Here is a 20,165-nt window from a genome sequence, read left to right as displayed (position 1 = left end):
CAAAATGTTTCAGATTAACTAGATAAATGTTTGACAGAGCCAAGTCCTACACTGCGTAGCAAATTCAACAAATATTAAGATTGATATTAGTGAGTTGATTTTTTTTTTAGCGTCAGGGATAAAATGTTTTTTTGTTTTTTTTACCAGCAGACTAGAAACAATCTAATGAACGGATATAAAAATTTTAAAAAAGGAGGACTACCACGTTGTCTCAACCCAAGGGCAGATCTATTAACAGGACACACTAATGATTGAGTTGAATCAATGTGCTCAATAGCACATGCTATTCCTTTATCATGGTTACCTTGTTGATAACTATGGAATATTGGGAATATTTTCCAAAGAGTAGGCGTACATTGTAATAGCTCAAAGTAAATCACACAGCATGATTTTGGTTGCATTGCGTCTTTTTTAATGAATTTGTGGCGAAGATGCTCAAGTCTTCAGGAGCTTTCTCCACTAGCTCCCCATGAGCTTTGCTGTGGAGTTTTATTATAAAATATTTTCAGTTTTGTACCTCAAATGTGGAATTTTATTATTATTATTTCCGTTTGTCTACTTTGCATTTGATACATTCATTTTTGACTGAAACACTCAAATGTTTTTTTTTTTTAATGTATTAGAATGTCATATATTAATACCAAGCCTTAGAGGTGACAAATCTTCTGCAAAGCCCTGCAACATTGCAGATATCAGAATTTTGGGGGAAAATTCCTTAAAATAATCAGGAAAATTTTTATTTAATTAGTCGCAAACAGAAATGAGCATTAAACAGGAATTCCTGCTTCAAATACATTGGTTTTGTTTGATTTTTGAATTGTATGTGTTCACTGGATTCTTGGAAAACACACTCGGATGTAGGCACGAGCATACTTATAAATATATATGCACAATCACACTTTGATAGGACTTACTGGCTACTTCCAGGGATGCATTGTGACTGATGGCCTGGCCCAGATAGTTTCGGGCCACACACACGTAGCTGCCATCATCCGGCTTGCTCCGCCGTCCGTGGACGATACGCAGGAAGAAGAGGGAGCCACTGTGCAGCAGCATCCGGTGGGAGCGAGGGTTGTCCCGGTCGGTCTCCACACGTTCCCCATCTTTGTACCATTCCACAGTGGGGACTGGACGGCCCTCCGCTTTACAGTTAAGAGTAGCCGGCTCTCCTTTGGACACAATGAGGTCTGAAGGATGCTCCACGATGCGGGGAGGGAAGTCTTCCTGACGAAGACGAGACCCTAGAAGGGAAAAGAAAAAAGCTATAATTTTACCACTGAATTAACCTTTTTCACATGTAAATAAGACACACAAACATGCCATGATGAAAGAAATCAAGTGATCCTTCCATGGTAAAAAAAAAGTTGTTTTAATCAAAAAAGCTGCGGCTCTAAAGGAATTAGACACGGCATATTATTTCTGCTGTGCAACTGCCTTGTATTAACAATAATCCAGTTTGACAGTGTAATTACCACACAAACACATGTCCCTCACACAATAGCTTGTTTCTGTTGGAAACCCCATGAGGCATTGTAAATTGAAAAACAATGCTGACATGTGCAATCCTTGGGAAGCAATCGTTTTCAAAACATGTCTCGTCTTTTAAAATGCATCTGCAAAGAGCCACATTTCCTGAGCTTTTGAGAAAAGCTTTGAGGTACAAATGTAATTGGATTATAACGTCTTTAATAGATACAGACTCTGGGTTCCATAAATCCCTAAACCTAAAGCTTGGGCTGCAAACCAACCCCGGTGGTGGCCTTGAGACTTGTGAAGAAAATGTGTTAACAAAAGGTTGCTGTTTTGAATCTGTGGACACATCAAGAGATTTCAGTAAGGTAAGTGAAAGCAACTGCTTGTCGCCAAGCTTTAGGCAAGTCACAGTACAGCGACAACCACACCCACAACCACACAATTTAGGGTCATCAATTAACCTGACGTGCATGTTTTTGGGTTGTAGATGGAAACCGGAGTACCAGGAGTACGCGCACAAAGGGAGAACATGCAAACTCCAACCAGAAAGGCCCGGCTTGTATTTGCACCCGAAACATTTTGCTTTGGTGCATTGAGATCTGTTCTGCCAAATAAAGACACTCTTCTCTTGCCCCTAATTTACACCAGCTGTGACTTTTGTGTTTGTATTCTGTTTGAACATTTTACCATCAGATGTGCCAATTTCATCTGCAACTTTTAAGTCAGAAGTACTTTTAAGTCAGAAGTACTAAAAAAATTTCACTTTGTAGTTTTTGTCACTTTTGCTTGATTTTTAGGTTTCTAACATCTGCCATGCGGCTGCCGTGAATGAAATAATGAGAGCTGTCATGAGATTGAAATGTTTTGATCTTAAGATTAATCATACTTTTCTTTCATATTTAAAATCATGTCATAGTAAATTGACAGAGCATGACACTGACACATACTTTATCACACTTCACTCAGTCTTTTACAATATGTATATCGTGTATGTTTGCGATGACACTAAATTAGCAATAGCTACATTGAGCAACCCCTACTTGTACCACCCACTTACGTTTTTTTAAACAAAAATTCTTCTCGTGTTACTATACTACTGAGTAAGAAATCGTGCTAGTAAAGCTGAGCTCCCTGGAGCTTTAGTTGTTTTCACATGAATAACTAAAGCCTGTAGTTGGCACCAGTACACTGCCTCAGTGTTTAAGATGTGTGTGCTCGTTTCAGTGATTTAAATTTCATAGTTTATAATTCAAAGAAAATCCTGCTACTACACCCCAACAGAAGAAGACAGGCTTCATGTATTATATGATATATAATACATTCTCTCAGTACTGCATGAAATGTCATGAAAATAATGGTGTGACTGCACTGGCATGCACTGCATTCTGTTGTGTGTATTTCTTTGTACATTTTTCATACGTCATCACCATTTGAAGCCAATTTCGCCACAGCCACTGCAATCGTTAAAGTAGCCATAGAAATACGAATCAATACCTCCAACCGCGTCCACACTAACAACCACCAAATCACCTCTAATCCCCGATACACTGCTGAGACGTCAATCATGCAAGGCCCTCTCAAAGAAACCGTGTAAGAAAGAGTCCCAGTGAGGCGAGGGACAATGCAAACCTCCCTAATGAGATCCAGGTACACAAGTCCAAAGCTTCACTACATTCTACGTTCCATTCATCTCCTTCCAGCTCCCAGTGCAGCCAAGCATGCACAGCAGTCCACCGCCAATCCTGTCCACACACAGGCCATCTTATACTGTCTGTCCATTTTTCCCTCATGGATGTGGTGAACCTAGAGTGGATTCCCAAAATAAACAGCTACAAGTGTGATTTCTTCACCCCGCGGTGGTCAGTTCTTTCAATACCTGTGCACAAAACTAACAAATGCATCCCAGCTAAAATATATAGAGAGGAGAAAAGATGGACACATGGCATGCAACCACTGTTTACTTGTTTTATTGCTGTGTGTGAACACGTCACTGTTTTCTCATGCTGCTGCAAACAGCAGCTTGCAGTAATGTGCCAATGGCCTTGTAAAGCAGATAATCACCACCGTGCACCAGAGTGATGAGCTCCCACACACCCACAGCAACCAATGAATCCCTCACAGACAAGCGTTTATCTAGGTAGATAGCACCTCATACTTTTTTGTACATTTTCTCACCCAATTTGGTACGAATGTCATTAATAATAGAAAAAAAAAAATCGGAACATTATATATTTTTCTTCAAATAAGTTAAAAGAGGAAAGGCGACCAGAATAAATGGATATGGAGTGCTTTTGATGAGCCTTTCCAAATCCAGACTTGAATTTCATTTTTTTTCCCTTTGCTTTTCACTTTTCAATAAAGGTTGGTACACTAACCGCAACAAAAGTTGATTTTTTTTTTTAACAAAAGGAATGTAATTACCTTTGAAAAATGCTCCTCAGTATGAGTTGAGAACCCTGCAGCAATCTTTAAAAAAAGAACAAGAGCGGAACCTTTGTTCGCCCTCACATGGTGTAAATGTAGCCTATAGTTGTGTAGAAATCCCACCTGATTGGTGATGAAACCATTCTACGAGGCAACAGTTTAGAAAACACTATAAGAGAAACCCTTGAAATCACTAAGTAGGACCCCCTTACGTTTTTTTAGTAATGTACAATTTACATGGCAACGTTTTCTATTTTTGGCGATGGAATTATATAAAAATGACGCTGTCATTCATTGTCTGTGGACATGGTGAAACTGTTCTCAAAAGAAACATCAGGGGATTAGCACATTTATGAGGATTTTTTTTCATTTATAAATTTTTCAGCAAGCAAAAAAAAACCAACAAAAAAAAAAAATCAAGTGAGCAGTGACTTTTCAAGAGCCTGAAGGTAACAGCGTGAAGCTTGTTCTTCACACGCAATAAGAAAAATTGCTTAAAAGTGACGACAGGAAGAAAGCAGTGAATCCATGTAAAACCATGTCAAGAAAAGCAAAACACATAGCATAGCTATGTGAAACAAACCACAGATGAGGAAGGCAATATCCCACCCACAGGTTTGCGTGGAATTCTTTTTCTCATTTAATACAATTTTACACATCGTCTGGATGTTTGGAGCAGTATTTGAACAATATAAACAAGGCAGCCGCTGTAGCCTCCCTCCCCTGTTTACACCACACATCCTGCCTTCCTTGTTCTTAATTGTGTTGGGTTGATGCCTGGGGGTTTTTGGAGCTCCCCAAGCTCCCTGGCATTACTGAAAGGCAATATCAGCCGGCCACAAGTGGCCCCCCAAAAGACCAGGCTTTATCTGCAAAGGGCCAGCAGCCAGAGTGAAATCACTATGCAAAAACATGCACACAGGTGGAGCACAATGGAGAACATACATACACGCCAAAGGTCATTTGTAGCACCTGTGTACCTGGGAATATGTTTTATGGTTGTTGTTTTTTTTTTGTTTTTTTCAATTCTGTCAGTCATCCCTGAGGCAGGTCTGTTGTCTTGTAAGAGATGTCTGAGTAGTTTTGTCTCAGACTGTAACGAAAGAGGTGAGCAGACAAGTCGATTTCCCCCATCGCTGTGCGTCCCTCTGGAGAATCAAATAAGATGTGCAGCAAAAAAAAAAAAAAAAAAAAAAAAAGAGCCATACTGCGTTGAGATAACAAGCTGAGTATTTTGTATGTTGTGGCAGAAAGGAAGGCAAGAGGGAATAAATTAAAGAAGGAAAAGAAGAAGTGATAGAGGGGGAAGGTGGGGGCTTTAAAATAACAAATCATGAGGCAGAGATTGTAATAACACAATGTGAATGTAATTTACTGCAGTGTTGGTGGTCTCGGATCAGCCCACCCTGGTGTCATTTACAGTACGACACTGTATGTATTTAGTGGGCATGAAAGAGGTCTACTATGACTGTTTGGATCCAAACCAATGAAATATTCAGCAGTAATATCAAGTGTCACAATCAAATTAGGGTGCCATGGTGAGGTCAGAGAGGTTGGTACACACATGACACACCTTTTGAAACCATCACTCAGAGTCTTGGGTTACAGTGTTCAACTTGTATTCACGCTCAAAAATGTGCATAATTGTCTCTTCGTGGTTTGACCAAACAAGCGAGTGCTCGTATAGCGACGGTGACATTTATTCATGTCGAACACAGCAGACTTAGTGTCATCCTTTGATGCTGCTGACAGCTGTATGACACAATCAGCACGTTTGGTGATTCTGATAGCAGGAAGCCCACCGGAGCCACAGCGGTGATAAATCTCCACCTGCGGTGTGGTGGGATTACCTGTGCTCGAGTGCCTTCTCTACGCTGGAGGAGCCAGGAGTCAGGAGCAGCCAATAAAGGAGGGCAGATTTTGTGGGAGGCTTAAGAGTGTGTGCAATAAATGAAGCGGCCATGTCTTGTTAAGCCGCTTCCTTTTGTTTCAGTCTGTGAAAAGTCATTTAGCTTTCTGTTTTAGTGACCCAAGGGCTGCGCGGCGGATCAAAGTCCACACTTTTAATGGCAAGACAGAGATTTACAGAAGCTTCTGAGTTCATAGCGTGGCCCTTGTGAGTCAAATGACACCACATGTTGCTTGGGCTCCAAGATAACACAAGAAGAATATGCAGCTAGGAAGATTTGGACGCTGAAAGAGAATTGAAAAGATAGCATTAGAAAGAAAATGCCCACCACAGGTTTTAAAAAAGAGCAGCTGGACAAAAAAAGCTGAGCCAAACTGGTTGAGTTGTTTGAAATTCCAGTTAGTGGACAGAAATGAAAAATGTTACTTTAAAATTCCTTCACTTCTGGCCCAGCGTGTTGCAGTTTCACAATAAATAATGGCGCGAGTATAAATTTATACCACTGAATAAATCTTCTGTCTGAATAGAAAATGAGTGCTGTCAGCATTTCCATTATGAAACACACTTCATTGTTCCAGACAAGTCAGCTCTCAGACTAACGTGACACTTGACTCACAAGAGCAAAAGTAGTGATGTGAAAATTGGATGATAATATGTAAGTGTTGGCCGTCGCTGCAGCAGCTTAAGCACATTTGATTATACTGGACTGTCAGCTAAATATCCGATGAATTGGTTGTGGAGCTGGCACTGCACCAAAAAAAAAAGGGTTAGAACAGACAGACTTGTTTTATAAACACTACCCAAAAAGGTTTACGTTCACACAAATGACTAAATCACACTCAAAGCTATTTCTTTTAAGCCATTCACATGTTCAGCAGTCCATTATAAACTTAAGATGATCAGCATATAAACCCATATATCAAATCCTGTCAAAGGAGTGTGGGTGGAATTTGCACATTTTCTTTCTGAGTGTTTTTATGGATACTCAGTTTCTTTCCCCACAATCCCCACAAAAAGTTTTGAGGTTTAAAAAAAAAATGTATTGACGTCAACAAGTGTCTCTACATGGCTCAAAGTTATGAATGTAAGAGTGTGTGATTGTCTCTCTGTGTTTTCCCTGTGATGGACTGGCTGTGCCAACAGATTGTGACATTACATTTGATAAAGCAGTATAGAAATTAGTGGATAAAAAACACATTTATGATCTAGGAGGAATAAGATTGAGTGTGTCTTTACTTGTTGCACATGGACTCTCACAACTAATTGTTATCTATATTGTAAAACTTACATTAGAAGATGATTCAGCTCAGTATAGCAGCTCTCAGCTTGAAGATATTCAAGTGCATATTGCCTCATAAAAATCACCATCTATTTTCCACTTCACTTTTTATACATAATTTACCCATCTTCACGCTGATGTAACCAGAGCCTCCACTGATTATAGCTTCAGATCGATCATAAACAATACCAGAGGGGCATTGATTGTCTCAGCTAATTCTTGGCAGTGAAGCAAATGAGCATATTTCCAGAAGTATCAACACGCGCGCACACATGCATGCACACACGCACACGCACACACACGCACACGCACACACACACACACACATGCACTTGCACACACACACTCCATTCATTTGTAAAGTAAAACACAGAGAACCAATAAATGCCAGACATTCTTTCTCAGGCTGTATAAACTACAATTAAGTGGAACAGTTGAACACTGTCATTCAGTCAAGAATGCAGGGGGGAGGAATGTGAGTGTGTTCCTGTGCCTGTGTGTGGTCAGGACAAGGTGTCTGCAACCGCACTCTCTCTTAAATCGAACTGATTTTGAGCTGCATCCGTAAATGCGGTTCATAATCAGGCGAAGCCACGAAAAAGTCGAGTTATGATCCCACAACGCGGTCATTCAGGATGTTTTCCAGCCACCTTTCCAATGGCACAATGGCGCAGTGAAGCAATCTCGAGGGAGGACAGTCAAGGTCACGGACATGATAACACCCTCCTGACTGCAGATGTTCACGGCAAGATATGAGCTGAGTGAAAATGAAAGCACTAGAACAGAACACACATTGTAAGCCTGTTGTATTGTATTACTGTCCTATATGAAAACAATGATTATAAATGTTATGTCTAAACTTTAATGATTACAGTTCAGATTAATTAACTTTAGTTCTCTACTTTAAAGGGTGTGTCGCAGATCATGGGAAGGTGGCAACACTTTGTTTGGCATGAGGTTGCCAAGGTTAGATTTGCACACATCCAAAGTAATCTCTCAATTATTTGATATTAAAGGGTCCTATCTTTGTATGTTAGTCAAAGTGGGTGCGTCCATCAGTGTTTTGGCTAATCAAAGATGAGACATGGCATGTTTAGCCTTTCTTAAGGATAATCTCAGAGAGCTCCAAAAAAAAAAAAAGCTAATTTACTCATCAGAACAAGTCTCATTCCTTGAGTACATAATAAGTTTTCTTGTTTACAGTGAATTAGTGAAGAGATGCTATGGTGAAACGCTGGTTTGCCACATCATAGCAAGAACATGGGTTTAATTCTAAGTGTATGTGTTTCCTTTTAGTGTGCATGAGTCTATTATGGTATCTCTATGACTTTATGCTTTGACAATTTTGCTTCCAAATAACAGTGTTCTTTCTCTTACCTTCCCGAGTTTCAGAATTGGAGCAGTTTGTTGACTTTTGGGGTTTTTTCTTCCCTTATTTGTTGTGCTTCTAACTTCTTCCTCTGTGTGAAATATCAATCTCAGCATCTGTCCAAATGCTTCAGTCCATCACATGATTTTTTTTGAAGCCATTGAGATTAACTGCAATTTCGTTTGAGGTTTAAATTCTGTCATTTTAAAATTTGAGCGCAAGAATGCAAAGTGCAAGGAAACATACATTGTTACGGTACATTCAGTCTTGTGTATATTACAAAAGAGGATACTTGACATTGCCTGCACATGCGTTCAAGCTAATTTCCTAACAGGACTCACCGAGGATTACATCGGACATGCAAACTAATGCCAACAGTATACATTAATGCATTAATCTGCAATGCACAATGTGGTTTACGATGCCTGAAAACGCTTGCATTGTTCATGATTGTGTCTGTTTTGAACACATTTGAAAAGCAGAGATGATGCTGTTTGTGGTTAGAGGCATTTCCTCATCTGGGCCCTCCAAAGTTTATTTGTGATAATCTTATCATAACACATTTCCGTGTTGTGCCTCTTTTTAGTTCGTTCAATATTTTATTGTTTTATTCTACAGCTTTAACTTTGATGGAGATGATTACCCATATTACCGTTTCCTGATTTATTTGATTGATATGTTTATATGTTTGATAATTTCATCGACCAACACATCCACCTCCAAGAATATGTTGGTGGTAGGGGCTCAGCACTCAATCCAATCACTTCATGGCCATCGCAAGTAATAATGCACGCAAAATCTTGCTCATCCGTGAAGTCACTCATGGTTGTTATTGGAAGTTGATCATCCGCAAAACACACACCGAAAGGCTGTGCTGGCCAGAAGTTCACAAGTTCAAATCCCACAGCAGACAGGTTACCACTGTGGTTCCCTGAGCGAAGCCCCTGACCCTTAACAGCTCCCTATACGCTGCACTGTGGCAGCCCGCTGCTGCAAGTATGCGTAGTTAAGGTTAACTGTGAATGCGACAGGTTAAATTCAGAGAAATAACTTCCCCAAGGGAATCGATAAAGTATGCTTTCTTTCTCACAAATCAAGAGGATCTAAGTAAGTCAGGCTTTATGTGTGTACCCTTGTGATGGACTGTGAACTCGTCTGCAGTGTGACCAGCTCAATGTTAGCTGGAAAAAAGTTCAATAATGAGAATATAAAAGATGGATCAATAGATAGCACTCTAAGCTTCTTTGCATGCAAATAGATTACTACTCTTTCTTTAAAAATCTCTCTATTAAAGAACTGCAATATGGTAACACAGAAAAAACTACATTTTGGTTTGCCATCTGTTAAATGCTCACTGAAAAGGTAACAAGCAATGAAATCCCTAGGGCACGCTCCAAACAGAACATTGCTGGTGCATGATAAACATCTGAGCCAAGTAGGTCACCAGGACACTTTAAGTAGAGAATAAATCCATCAAGCTGTCTATGACACACACACACACATGCACACACAAAGGGCCGCACATATTGCGCCTTTCTTTTGATGCAGATTTGTTAGAGTCTAATTTGGTGCATCAGCATTGTTCTGATTTGAATCATGCATACATGAATGTCAACTGCAATGCTGTTCAGGTGTGCATGGCACATTCTGAACAATACTAATTATGTTTCCCTGGTAATCACTGATTGCAACATACACTACGTGTTTGTTTTTTAATACAAATAAGCCGAGGTGGACGATAGTCGGGATTTATCTTCTGTATTTGCAATGAGAAACACCCCTGGAATACAACTGTCTGGAAAGGCCAGCGGCCCCTCTGAGAGGCTTATTCTCACTCCATTAAATGTTCAGTGGAAGGTAAAGTGGCTGTATAGGCCATTGATTATCACTCAGGCAGAGCTTGAGAGTCAAACTTCCCATGAACAGAGCAGACATAGAGGTACTTTGTTATTATTACAGAAACAAAATCGGCTCATACGGTCCTATTTGTAATTAAACACATCCATCATAGTTCTTGTAAATGCTCGATAATCTCATCATCTTGAACTCTAATCCAAAGTACAAGTGTGGAGAGTCCATTCCTGACCTTTTCGCAGTTGTTTCCTTCATCTCTTTTGAGATTTGTGAGTTATGAAAATGTTGTTTGAACTCGCTGCGTAAACACTATTATTACTTTAGCTTCATGCTGTGTCATTGCTCGTCACAAGTGCATGTCTGCATGACCTACATTTACTTTTGGTCTTAATTGCGCCCCTGGTAGCGACAGTCCAGATGTGGAGTGGCTGTCAGACTGTGAGGGGGAGAGACACTGCCCTGGGCTCCGAACTCATCCGCAGACTGGAGCCCTGCGACGGGAGTCATTTCATACACGCACGCATGCAGATATAGAAAGACAAAATGTTCTTGGCCACAAAAAAAGACAGACACAAATACATTTTAACTCGGTCTTGGTATCCTTCCCTTTCTTTTGTCCTTTTCTTTTTTAATCCCTTTCTATGTTAATAAATTGCTTTTCCTCACACGTACGCACGCACGCCCACACACACACACACACACACACACACACACACACACACACACACCCACACACACACTCACATTTAAGCTAATTTGTTCTATTATTTGTAAATATAATATTATATTTATTTATTATATTATTGATTATATAATATAATATTTAATGAATATTTGTCTATGTGTCCACTGATTCATGAAGTTTGATTTAGTGGGTAAAGACAATGAACAAAGTGTTTCTCGATTGGTCATGCATTCATGTCACTTTTTCAGACCAATAAAGTAAAAATAAGGTTAAAATTTGCCATGAGACATCTGTTATTCTAACAAAAAGACCAACTAAGTTCTCCAGTGGTATTTTTGTTGGACTATACTCACAGTACAGCAGCTATTCTGAACCTTGGAAGCTCCCAAAGTCAGTATTAAGACTGTATATCCAGTCATGAGCCTATTATAGTTCAATGCAAGACTCACTCACTCATAATGTCTTGACATCGTCAATACCCTGCTTATTAAAAGAGGAATGGATCTAATTTATGTCAGCAATAAGCCCCATTCAAACAACCTCTATATACACTTGATGGTATAGCTCTAGTTAGATTACATTTAAACATGGATATTAAAATGGCATAATGACTTGTGCATGCATGAGGGAAATTGTGTCTATACAGTATCTCCAAGTGTGTGTCCAATTATATTTGTGTGTCCTTAATGACATTTGTGAGCACTGAGTACACATATTGCCATGTGCATATTGAAATGTGCATGCACAGATGTATGTAGTTAGATTTGTGTGGCCCTATTACAATATAACATATGTTCGGTGTAATGAAATATTTGAGAGTGTACAAAAACCTGTAAATGTCTTCACTTCTGCCACCACCAGGATGTTTTTACAAAGCATTCTGCTTCTTTTCTGCTCTCACAGAGATCAGTCACTAACTCACTGTGTCTCATAGCTATACAGCCTTTATAATACTAAATAGCAGCGTAGCAGTACTTGGAAATGACCAAACGTAACATTACTGAACTGGATAGGTCCAAGCTTAACACAACTGGGCCTGGAAGTCTTGCTTGAGCCAAGATCTCTGTCACATAAGAACAAAATTCACTTCACTGAGAGGTTGAGTTGTGACAAATGCAAGGACCAAGACATTTACACGACCATGCACACATTTAAGTCTGCACAAGCCAAAGATTGTACACGTGTACAATTATCCACAAACACACATTGTGTTACATACAGACAAACCTCTCTAATACACGCAAAAAAAATAATTATGGACTAAATATAATTTGCTAAACACAAATCCGTGTCTATACACAAATCAAGATACAGACATACAACTCTCTGAAGGCACACATACAGTAAGTCACCTTGGTAATATATTAGACCCACACATTTATATCTACAAATGTATGAATATTTCATAATTAACAAGATCGATAATGCTGCCACTGCTGTCAGTCAGAGCAGCTTTAACCAAAGATAATTCCTAACTAATTCCACCTCAAAAGCTCACTAATTAACAGACAAAGATGAGAGTGAAAATAACCTTCACGAGTCACTATAAGCAAAAAAAAAATGAAGGGCCTGAGCCATCACAAATCCAGCTGTGGAAGAAATAACAGTGATAGAAGGATTTAGGAAAGATTGCAAGACTTAAGAAAGGGGTAAGACACAATAAATAGGTTATCATAAAGTTTGTAAATAAAAGTTGTGGGTACTCTCACAGTGTTAATGTTGATTGCAAATTGTTCTCTGCATGACAAAAACAACCAACAGTGCCATGGCCTGGCATGCAAACGACATTATTTTCAGTGTTTCTGCTGTTTCTGTGTCTACAGACATCGTTTTCGAAACATTGGCGTGACTTTTCTAATGAAATGAAAAAAAACTAAAAAAACAAAAGCCATGTGTTTTAACTGATAACCTGAGTCGATTTGCACCTTCTCTACAAACATGTTAAAAACAGACCCACCTGATATCCTGTAACCATGAAATGGATAGTGTGTGCTATTTTGTACATCTATCAAACAGGATTGTCAGTACATTCCATTAGTATATCAGCTTTCACACATATCAAGTTTGCAGTTTTGTTTATATAAAGCTTTAATAGATCAGGCCCCAATCATCTTTTTTTTTTTGTATGTTCACTCACACATCCATCCTCAGTTTTGAGGCACAGAGAGTGGGTTCTTTGAGATTCAACATTCACATTCCAAAGTACATCACACTCTCTGGTGATCGTGCTATCCGAGCTGTCCAACACCTGTTGGGTTTATATGTGCTATTTGGTAACATCTGTGCACAAAGACTTAAAGTAGGATAAATACCATTTAAAATGCTTATATAAAAGTCCGCCTGTCGACATCTAATGTCATTTGACTGATGAGACCCTCAGTACATCTGCTTTCACAAACTGCCCTTGTTCCTTTTAATTGAGCCAGTCAAATTCTTTAGAAATTGAAGATATTTTCATGCCAGAAATGCAATTATCAAACTGCGGGCATTTTACCTACGCGTTTTCCTTTTCACAAATTAACACACTGACATGGCAGCGGTTGCAAAGTAGTAGCATTCGAATGGAATCTGTTTCCTCTCAAAACACTTTTGAATCTTAAGGCAGCAGTCAAACTGTTTCAAAAACAGCAGCGGCTGTGTGAGACATTGGCGGCATTCAAGCCAAGGAACCAAGTGATCTTATCAAAACACAGCTGCTGCTGCTGCTGCCACTGCCATATCATTACCTTCACTAAAACACAGGCCTCATTTCAAATATTAAGTCTCTCTGCTTCGCCACAGAAAACATAGATTTAATCAACCTGAGTCAGTTGTATGAAAACCTGTACTTTTCCCCCCTGCTTAAAAAAATGAACCTGTATGTTGTCTCATACAGCACAAAGCATCAAAATATAGGGGATTCCTGCTCAATAACTAAGATGAAAGTCTTGAACTTATAATGTAAATAGAGCTTCATATAAACTAAGCGTTTGAGTGAAATATAGCTAAAGTGTATATTTTTCAGACACTGTTCACGATCTACGAGGAGAAGCAGCACGGCACGAGGCAATAAAGCATCACAGTGAGGAAAAAAAAAACACCCAAAAGTCAGAGTTCAGCAAGGAAGAGAATCAGCTTCTGGAAGTCCACAATATCCTGACCTCTTTTTCCTCACAGCAAACCTGCTTGTGTCAGTCACTTCGCCTGCACATACATCATCGTGTGCTTTTTGACAAATTACTTTTCATTGAAGGATTGAAGTGCGAATGAACAGACTTCAAATTTGCCCTTTTGTTCCACATGAAGAGATAAAAGATGATCCTTCCCAAAAGCTTTACCAACAGATTTTTAGAAGGTGATTAAAAGAGAAAATGCTGGTGTGGTATTTATCTGAGTTTATTTGTATGAACAGCTTTTCATTTGGCTCGGCGCATGGCGCTGCTGTTGATCACACATGTTGGCACAGGCTCGGTAGTTGGGTGTTGACGTAAAGCACACATGGTTAAAAGCCCCACTTTCCGATTTGATGTGCTGTGCGGACTGCATTTGAGAACACGTCCAAAAAGCCCCTTCATGCTTTTTGGATTACGTTGAGGCTTTCCGAGGTTAGAAATATTCTGTAACTGTAATCTGTAATTAGAAAAAGTATTTTACTGGAATACAAAAACATATTCTGGAATACATGTACAATATATTCGTGTAAACAGAAAATGATGGGGTAATTTTAGTCTACAACACTACAAAGCAGCTCTACTATAGATGGATGTTGGGTAGATGTCTTCATCTTTAGACTGTTGGGTTAAAGGGAACCAGATTATTTGCACATCTTGCATTTCGCTTTTGACCTTCTTTTCAACAAGTTAGGTGATTCATATTCAAACATTGTTCCAGATTTTGCATTCGAAATAAAAAGCATTTTAACGTTCAGCTTTGTGGCATAAAACAATGTGACATATTATAGCGTTAATGGCTTAAGGAAGGGGTGTCGAACACATTTTAGTTCAGGGGCCACATACTGTCCAATTTAACTTGAGTGGGTTCGACCGTGCCATAATAACCTTTAGGTTTACAGTTTTAAGTTCTTTGTCGTAGCGCAAAATGAAAATGTCTATATTTCCCACACAAAAAAAAAACTATTGCTACTGAAAATGACTCCAATCTGAACATGAAGCCAATTTCAATTAAACTTTTTGATGCAAAATACAGTGAAATGTCCAAAAAAACGTATTCTATAGCTTTTGCATTATGCATGTTTTTACAAACTCAACCTGACAGCATGGCTTTGAGGCCAGTTTGTCAGCAACGAAGTAGCTATCTGTCACCATGATATCTCACCTTGGGACTCAGTGTTGTGTTGTGTCTGCTCCTCTTAAAGGATTTGTTAAAAAAATAAAATAAAATCAGGCATCAATCTCCCAGAGAAGCCAATCCCACACTGTAAAAACTATGACAAGTTTAAACAACTGCTACTTGCAGGGTTTTGATGTACAAAATACTGCAATTCAGACGATCTTCTTATTGAACAGGGATATGGTTTGACTCAATATAGTTTCGACAGAAAAAAGTAAAATATCTGTTCCCAATCTTCCACAAAGCAAAAAAGGAGCCGTTTGAGGTGAGCAAAACCCTTCAGGTACTTCAGCTGATTGGTGAAGCTCTGAAAATCAGAGGCAAAGAGAACATCGAGTCGGTGAGAATGACGTTCAGAAGTTTTCTTTTATCTCTGCGCTGGTATAAATTCTGTGTATGAATTAATTACTGTTTTTTGCAACACAGCCACCAAAGCCTGCAGATGTCACGGTACCTAACACCTTTTCACATTCCTGTCGACACCACCTCTCTTTCTTGCCATCTAATTAACCTGAGGCGCATTTCTTATATATGACGCAATTCCATTGGCCATCATGCCATTCTACATGAACTCTGAAATGAAGGCCTGCAAGCTAAATTGAAAGCCAGCACAGGAAGAGAGAGAAAATCTAATTGAAGAAGGCCAAACGTGTCTCTGGGATTCTCTTTTTTTCATATAAATTCTGTTTTATTTGCTCTAAATGAACTCTTGAGTTGAATGAAATTAGAAGATTCTCAATGACTGCCAAGAAAAAATATAGAAGATCCAATCATTTGTTTTTATGAACCAGACGAATCAAAAGTAGCATGGAGGAAAAAGTAATCAAAAGTATCGCACTGGAGATCAAATATTTTCAGAGAAGCTTCAGGCGGATCTGTGAAATGAATTGACAATGAATCATAATCACAATAAATGATATTTATGATTGCAAATGTTGACATGTCATGAGTTTGTTTCTTTGATTTGTTTTATAGGCTTAATCAAAAATAAAGACACATGATTTTGCCAATTATAATATAACATGAAGTGTTTTATTCACTTATTTACATTCCGTCAGCACAGATCATTACTTTTCAAAGAGCTGATTCTGCAGACATCTTTTGAAGGCACCGATAGTCGACCCTGTAAAAGACCTCACAATATCCGCATTGAAAGAAACACTTGACAATGTATCACAATCTTGGCAGCTTCGTAAATATGCTAAACACGGTGTCAGATGCTCCTGTATCCGGCAAATTCAATGCAAAACTCACTTTTAGACGCCTCTTTTCAGTTAATTATGCTCAAAGAGAAAAAAAATAGCACTGAGCTAAGAATAAGCCAAAGAGACACGGTCAGCATCTCTCAGTCCTATCTCCCACAGGCCCATCCACACAGCTAATGAGAGTGCATGTCAAAATGCGCAAGATGCTTTGAGAGGCTACATTCCAACATTAACTCCTAGCTAATGAAGGTAACGTTAGGTATGGTCTCCTCGCCGTAATAACAAGGTCGGTCCTGAGGGCACCGTGCTCATACCCCCCAATTGATCACACCGCTCGCTCTCTTCATCATTCACGAAAAGCCTTGACAAGTCAAGTGAAAAACTGTGTTTGCTTTAAATATATTATGATCAAGGCTGTCAGGTTTCGTTCTAATATCTGAATTTTAAGTAAATTACTGGAGAGAAACCCATAAAAATCAGGCCCGTCTGCATTACTCGTGCACAGACGCTTGGTTCCACATTGCCGAGAAGCTGACGCTGCGCGTGTTATCTGTCATGATGCCAGCGTCAGAAAATATCCGGCCTGATGAGAAGCTCCTCTCATCTCTGCTTCCAAGACACGCTTGGCAGCTCGTCAAATTCATCCCAGCAAAAGGACACTAAAGAATCTTTTTAAGGCCATAATGAAAAAAAGCCGGAGAATGAATTTTTACTCCACATCTATTTTCTCCATTTTTACAACACACTGTTCTTACACTTATTTCAAATTCACAATGCCATTGATGTCCGCCCTTGAAACTCAATCAACAAGCATTGTAGTCGGCTTTCCAAGCCCATAATGCAACAGGACTCTTTTATATGCACAGATAAAATTACTGCACTGACATATTTGCCTTATTACAGGTTGATGTGTGAATTTCATTCAACCGCATAGCATTTCAGAAGCTAACTATTAATAGGTGTGCTAATTAAAGCGATGTATGCATGTTTTGGACACTTCAGTGAGGGATGCTCTGGTGGGAAACAGTTCTTTATGCTGCAGGCTTTGAACCTCGTCAGTAATGACAGGCTGAGATGGGAGACAAATGAAGGAGAAAGATGAGAAGGGCTGAGAAAATGGCAAAGGGATAATCTGCACTACTGATGCGTTCTCTTGCCAGCGTAAGCCATCGCTCTTTGTTTTTTTTAGCTAATCTATGGTTTAACACACAAAGCTAGCTTAATTGATGATACGTGTGAGAATGCGGCCATTTTTCATGGGCGTGTGAGCGGGAGCGTGACAAGACTGCAAAGGATCCATCAGAAAGGGGTATTGATTCGATTGATTATTAGACGCCTGACTGGAGAGGAGACGATTCACAGAGGGAACCTAAAGAACCATTTCAGAGGTCATACCACTGTGACCTTTAAAGCTGTCCTTTCAAAATATTAATTCCACCAATTACTCTGAAACCAAAATCCTTAAGGAATACACCCTCACTTTTAAAGATACTGCAACCGCTGCAGTACTTCAATCAATGCTACCATGTTGACACCTTAAAAGGTTACAGCACTTCTCAGAGGCAGAGTTTCGTCTGAGAAAAAACCAAAAAGCCAAGGTCGGCACGTCCTGACAATCGGAGGGTAAAAAAATGTATTGGCACAGTTTGACACTTCAGTCACAAGATGTCAAAATTACTTATAACTTCACCCAAAATTATGGAGAGCAGATCTGTTTACTGAAGGACTTATCCCAAAGTGCCTCAGCAAAGACAGAAAAGTGGACATTGACCTCAGAAAAAGAAAACTCTGGCCAAAAGAGTACAAACAAACCAGGGAAAACCACAAACCCAAGGGAGTTTCTGGACCTGGATGTTCTACTGTCCAGATGAGAGCAGCTATAACTTCAGAACCAAACGTACTCATTACTTTTTTTTTTTTTTTTCGTCTTTTCAGCAACTATTTTCAGGAAGAAGCACGCAATATTAAAAGCAAAATACATAAATCAACCAAAAATCAATCAAGCCTAAATATAGAACAAACTAGCTGGTGAACAGTATTTTAAATTTAGCTTCATCCTTTGACCATGAAAGGTCTCAAAGGTTTCAAATGAAAATGTATTTGTCTCATGTTTGTGTTTGGGTTGCATCAAATGAAGACATCGCTTTGTCAAAGAAAGAACTAAAATTGCTGATTGAACATCTAAGCTACACCAAAATCAGTCAAGAAGGTTGAAACAACAAGGGGAGGAGTGGATGGATGCTGCAGGAGAGGCGATCGATCCCCCTCAAATTGAGGAGCTGTGTGTGCACATGTGCCTTAGAGTCGTATGTGTGCCTGAATGGAGGTGTGATGACCTGTGAGCTCTGGGCCCAGAGGCACTTGCTCGAGCTCCCGGTAGCTGCATTATCCCCAGATTAGCAACCACACTCTGCAACGCCGCGCTACATGAAACCAGCGAGTAAACAAGTGAAGCAATCATGAATCACAACTTTCAGCAGACAATCTGATATGGCACAATAAAAACAAGCGTGCACCGACACCATTACATATGCATTTATGCACATTCAGGCAGAGGCAAACAATCCCGGCAACATCTGCAGGGATTTGAGAGAGTAGAGCGATAGTTATTCTGCGCCGACAGTTCCTGGTGGGTGAAGTTCTCATGAGCAAATGCTTGTGTCAAACAACGTTCATTTGGCCTGACCTAATTTCTACACGGGCTGACTTTGTGGATGCTTTGAATGACAATGAAAGCTATCACCTGAGATTAAAGGTGTTCATAATCAGTCGTGGACTGGAAAGTCTAGAGATAACCTTCAAAGCAGTGCTGATGAATCCCCAGAAAGGAAAATAAATTGCTAAAAAAAAACCTTAAAGTCCATCAAAGCTGAAAAACAAGGTGTGTCTGAGCCCATGCATACAAAAATTATCCAGCATCTATCTTTAAAACCACATTGCTTTCAACATTATCAGTCAGTGTGGATCAAGAACATCTATCTTTTTGAAGTGTTTGAAGAAATTGGAAAAACAACATCCATGGTGATGCTTCCCAACCAAGCAGATGCCGACTGGAGCTTATTAACTCCTTCATTTCTATGACACTCTGGAAGGAATTTGACAATTTTATCCAACAAACAAAAGGAATTCTTGCCGGCCTACGGAGATGTCCTATCAGTTCTATCATCCATGGCAAAGAAGTCCTCATTAGTAGTGGGACTCAGCTCATCACTGTCACCATCACAAAGACTACAGGGAGTCTTGTTAGCTTAGGGGACGACACAGCAGGCCAGCTTCCCCCCAATCAAGCATAAGGTCCAGCATTCGTTAACAAGTGCCGCACCAGTATTTTGAGTCTAAACAGTGGACCTCTCAGTGCCACGAGTGTTGGTCACTAAAGCAGCATGAGTAAGTACATGTGAACTCTGACCTGTGTGCAGCTCACAGTCCGACACAGCAGCCAGACGTGTCAGTTTAAAGTGATCCCTGCAGGGCTGCGGCACACACCACTGATGGAATGAGGCTGTGCTCAGCCGGTCTCCCAGCCCCTCAACTACTTACCTCACCACAGATAACACGTGGATGAGAGGGATTATAAAGGTAAAATATGTCACAGAGGACCTCTGCTACATATTGCTAAAGCAATTACCTTAGTCATT

At 39.7% G+C, this 20,165-nt stretch overlaps 1 protein-coding gene across 1 annotated transcript in view; it reads right to left on the bottom strand.

The window, feature by feature from the left end:
• Nucleotides 1-20,165, bottom strand: part of LOC308139215 (roundabout homolog 1-like) — an 87,006-nt gene that overhangs the window by 63,615 nt on the left and 3,226 nt on the right. Inside the window, exon 2 of the mRNA XM_080508565.1 lies at nucleotides 915-1,241. Within this exon, the coding sequence (XP_080364691.1) occupies nucleotides 915-1,241 (327 nt within the window). The remainder of the gene's footprint in view (nucleotides 1-914; nucleotides 1,242-20,165) is intronic.

The sequence above is a fragment of the Blennius ocellaris genome (genome assembly GCF_963422515.1).
Source record: "Blennius ocellaris genome assembly, chromosome: 14".
Taxonomy (NCBI): Eukaryota; Metazoa; Chordata; class Actinopteri; order Blenniiformes; family Blenniidae; genus Blennius; species Blennius ocellaris.
Note: the sequence above shows the minus strand (reverse complement) of the source record. Positions and strands in the feature narration are given on the sequence as shown.